This window comes from Fopius arisanus, unplaced genomic scaffold, assembly GCF_000806365.1.
Source record: "Fopius arisanus strain USDA-PBARC FA_bdor unplaced genomic scaffold, ASM80636v1 scaffold00041, whole genome shotgun sequence".
NCBI classification, from domain to species: domain Eukaryota; kingdom Metazoa; phylum Arthropoda; class Insecta; order Hymenoptera; family Braconidae; genus Fopius; species Fopius arisanus.
In genome coordinates, this window is record NW_011887780.1 from 820,496 (window position 1) to 823,926 (window position 3,431).

The 3,431-nt window shown below is 36.4% G+C and overlaps 1 protein-coding gene across 2 annotated transcripts in view; it reads left to right on the forward strand.

Annotated features, from left to right (window-relative positions):
* The window catches only part of LOC105266799 (cytochrome P450 4c3-like), a 6,548-nt gene extending 3,123 nt beyond the window's left edge, over positions 1-3,425 (forward strand). For both annotated transcript variants that reach the window (XM_011305220.1, XM_011305219.1), the window contains exons 3-8: positions 843-1,040; positions 1,775-1,960; positions 2,037-2,106; positions 2,182-2,545; positions 2,625-2,787; positions 3,075-3,425. In XM_011305220.1, the coding sequence (XP_011303522.1) occupies positions 843-1,040; positions 1,775-1,960; positions 2,037-2,106; positions 2,182-2,545; positions 2,625-2,787; positions 3,075-3,412 (1,319 nt within the window). In that variant the 3' untranslated portion in view covers positions 3,413-3,425. The remainder of the gene's footprint in view (positions 1-842; positions 1,041-1,774; positions 1,961-2,036; positions 2,107-2,181; positions 2,546-2,624; positions 2,788-3,074) is intronic.
* Positions 3,426-3,431: the final 6 nt, after the last annotated feature.

The following is a 3,431-nucleotide window of genomic DNA, read 5'->3' on the forward strand; positions in this document are numbered from 1 at the left end:
CCCCCTCTCCCCCTCTACCCCTTCCAACTGTACACGACACGTGCAATCACTGCAAATTGCACGAGAAAGAGAGTAATGAGAGTAATTGCAATTGACAGAATGACACGCATCGTCTTACGATTTTATTACCGATCGGAGGGCGATAGCCCCATCCGATGATTAAATTCAACTCAAACTCGGATTTTCCATTAAATAAATAAATTAAATTCACTTTTGATCGTGTAATAAAAAAATAAACAGTTGCATTATCAATGAGATAAAAAATGTTATTGTAAATCAAGTATTTTGGCTTTCTCCCATTTGTTTTGATAAATTGTAATTAACAATAATTTATCCAGCGGATAAACAAATTGTATTAATTACGTCAATTGTTTAATAGAAAAATGAAATTGAATTTCGATTTCTTGGGAATATTCAATTTTTTTTTAATGTTATTTTGGGGGAACTTATTTTTTTTAATCGAGACATTTGTTTAAAAAATATATAAATTATAGGGAATTGTTGTTATTTTATTAAATTAGTTTTCTCTCATTTGTATCGAGAAAACAATAATTTTTTATTGCACTATTTTCGAATATTCATCAAATAAACAAATTGTATTAATTGCATCAATTGTTTAATTAATTATCGAATAAAAGTGGAATAAATTAAAATGAGATTGAACTAAAGATTAGTTTAAAAATAGAATTAAAATTCGATTTCTTGCGAACATTGAATTTTTTAAAAATGTTATTATGCGAGAACTTATATTTTTTTAATCAACACATTTGTTTAAATAAATAGATAAAATATAGAGAATTGTTTTTATATTAGAGACTAATTATCGTTGGAATTCTTTCTAGATTTTTTTAAGAAACTGGTGGAGTGGAGCAAGGAATTTGGAGATATCTATTTGTTGTGGCTGGGACCTAGGCCCCTGGTGTTCGTCTACAGGGTTGAAGGGGTTCAGGCATTACTCAGTAGCAGTGTCCACATCGACAAGAGCCTGGAATATCAGTACCTGAGACGATGGCTGGGGAACGGTCTCGTAGTCAACAGCGGTGAGCGCAAAAAAGCACTCTCCCTCCGTTTCCGTGCCAGATACCAAAATTTTCGTTATTATCTTTTTTGTAGAGCTGATGAAGAGCTATAAAAGATGTTATAATGAAAATCGCGATATCTCCCTTAATTCTTGAGATACATCCTGAAAACTCAGCAGGTACCTGAATTCCCTCGTTCCACCACTTCAATCAGTTTTTTTGGAAATACCTACATCTCCTCAACTATGGAAAATATCAAAATTTTGATTGAAACCTTTTTTGTAGCTCTCAATCCTCTCTAGAAAAAAGGTCATTACAAAAATTTTTGTATCTCCCTCAGATTCCAGGATTTTCCTAAAAAAAACGCGCAAAAAATTTACTAAACCCGTTTTTTCAGTCCAGAATTTCAAGATTCCATTCAAAAATCAAATGAATCATTACATAATTAATTACCCAATTACTCAATAGCTGATTACCATTCCTAATAATAATCCACTAAATTATTGAAATGATATTCATCAAATTTCCATGCAATAACGACTACAGAACGAGTGATTGATGACGACGTCAGCAAGACTGAGTATTTCCTCATCAATACCGTAAAAACTAGTTGTCCACATTGTAAATAATTCATTCATCAGTTGAATAAAGAATTACATCACGTGTTACTGCACTCGAGGCCTTCCAGCGAATAATAGACACGTAATGTCAGTATTTTCCAGAAGAATCAAAATGAAAACAATTTTTCCATGCAGGCGATTCGTGGCACTTCAGAAGAAAACTAGTCACTCCAACATTCCACAGTGGTCTTCTCCTGGACTACCTGAAGTCGACAATCAGAGAATCCCATACAATGGTCGCCTGTCTAGTCAACGAAATTGAAAACGATGGATTTGACATCGTCCCTTACGCAAAACGCGCAGCACTCGATTTAATTTGTGGTAAATCAATGCGATGAACTGTCACCTTAAATTATTTAATAACAAATTACAATAACAATGATTTTAATTCCCTCAGAGACGACGATGGGGTACCACATGAACGCTCAGACGAAATTGAACAACGATTACGTTCGAGCAGTGGAAAAGTAAAAATTTCACAAATTGCAAATTTGATTGAAAAAATTCTCTAAAAAATTGTTAATTCACCAATAATATTTCAGAATGACGACAATAATGCAGACAAGGTTCACGAACATCTGGATCTCTCTGGATGCAATATTTAATCTGACAGCATTGGGAAAGGAGCACGAGAGGGCTCTGAATGTGATTCACAGTTTTGTTGACAAGATAATAGCGGAGAGAAAGGCGCAATGGAAGATATCCCGTGATGGAAATTTCAATGATGCCACGAAGAAGCGTCCAGCCTTCCTGGATTTTCTCCTGGAGGTATCCCAGGATGGGACTGTTCTGAATGACAGAGACATCAGGGATGAAGTCAACACTTTCATGTTCGCAGGACACGATACCGTAGCCACCAGTCTCTCCTGGTTTTTTTATGCCATTGGACTTCATCCTGAGTACCAGGTACTGCTCCTGGGGGAATCTATGGCTCTTATGGCCTTCATTTTATCCAATTAATCCATTTTTTTTCCTATTTTTACAGACGAAAATTCTGGAAGAGTACGACCAGGTGATCGGTAACGAGGAAATCACTCTCGAGGGATTGAATAAACTCTCCTGGCTCGATGCCTGTGTCAAGGAAGTCTGGAGGATATACCCTGTAGTCCCTCTCGTTGCTAGACAAATCTACCAACCGATTAAAATCAGTAAGAAATCATTAAATCATGAAATATCGATTTTAAAAAGAAGTCAGCAAAAATCGTTTCGGGAATATCTCAAAAACCCTTACTCTCAGCGAAAAATGTAATTAGACTTTTTTGTAGGGCATGAAATTCTCCGGAAACACGGTCTTATCGTCTTTTAGTCTCAGACGAAGGGTTCTCGAGATATTCGCAGAATTCTACGACAAGAAATCCTAAACTGATTAATATTTGTTGATAATTGAGATTTTTCAATTTTTATTTACATAATTAATGGGAAAAATTAATTTTAGTGAACCACGACATTCCCATTGGCTCGACAGTTCTGATAAATACTTTCCTGCTGCATCGGGACCCTCGGCATTTTCCGGAACCCGAAGTATTCCGACCAGAGAGATTTCTTCCGGATAGTCCAAAGCCTCCGACATTTGCATTTATCCCCTTCAGTGCTGGCTCTCGCAATTGTATTGGATGGAAATTTGCCACGATGGAGGTCAAGGTCACGATTTTAACTGTCCTCAGGGCGTATCACATTCAGTCCTTGGAGAATCCTGATCAGCTCAGGCTGAGCAGCTCCATCGTCCTGATCAACGCCAATGGCCTACGAGTCAAGATATCCCGGAGGAAATAATTCCTTAATTGTCAATCAA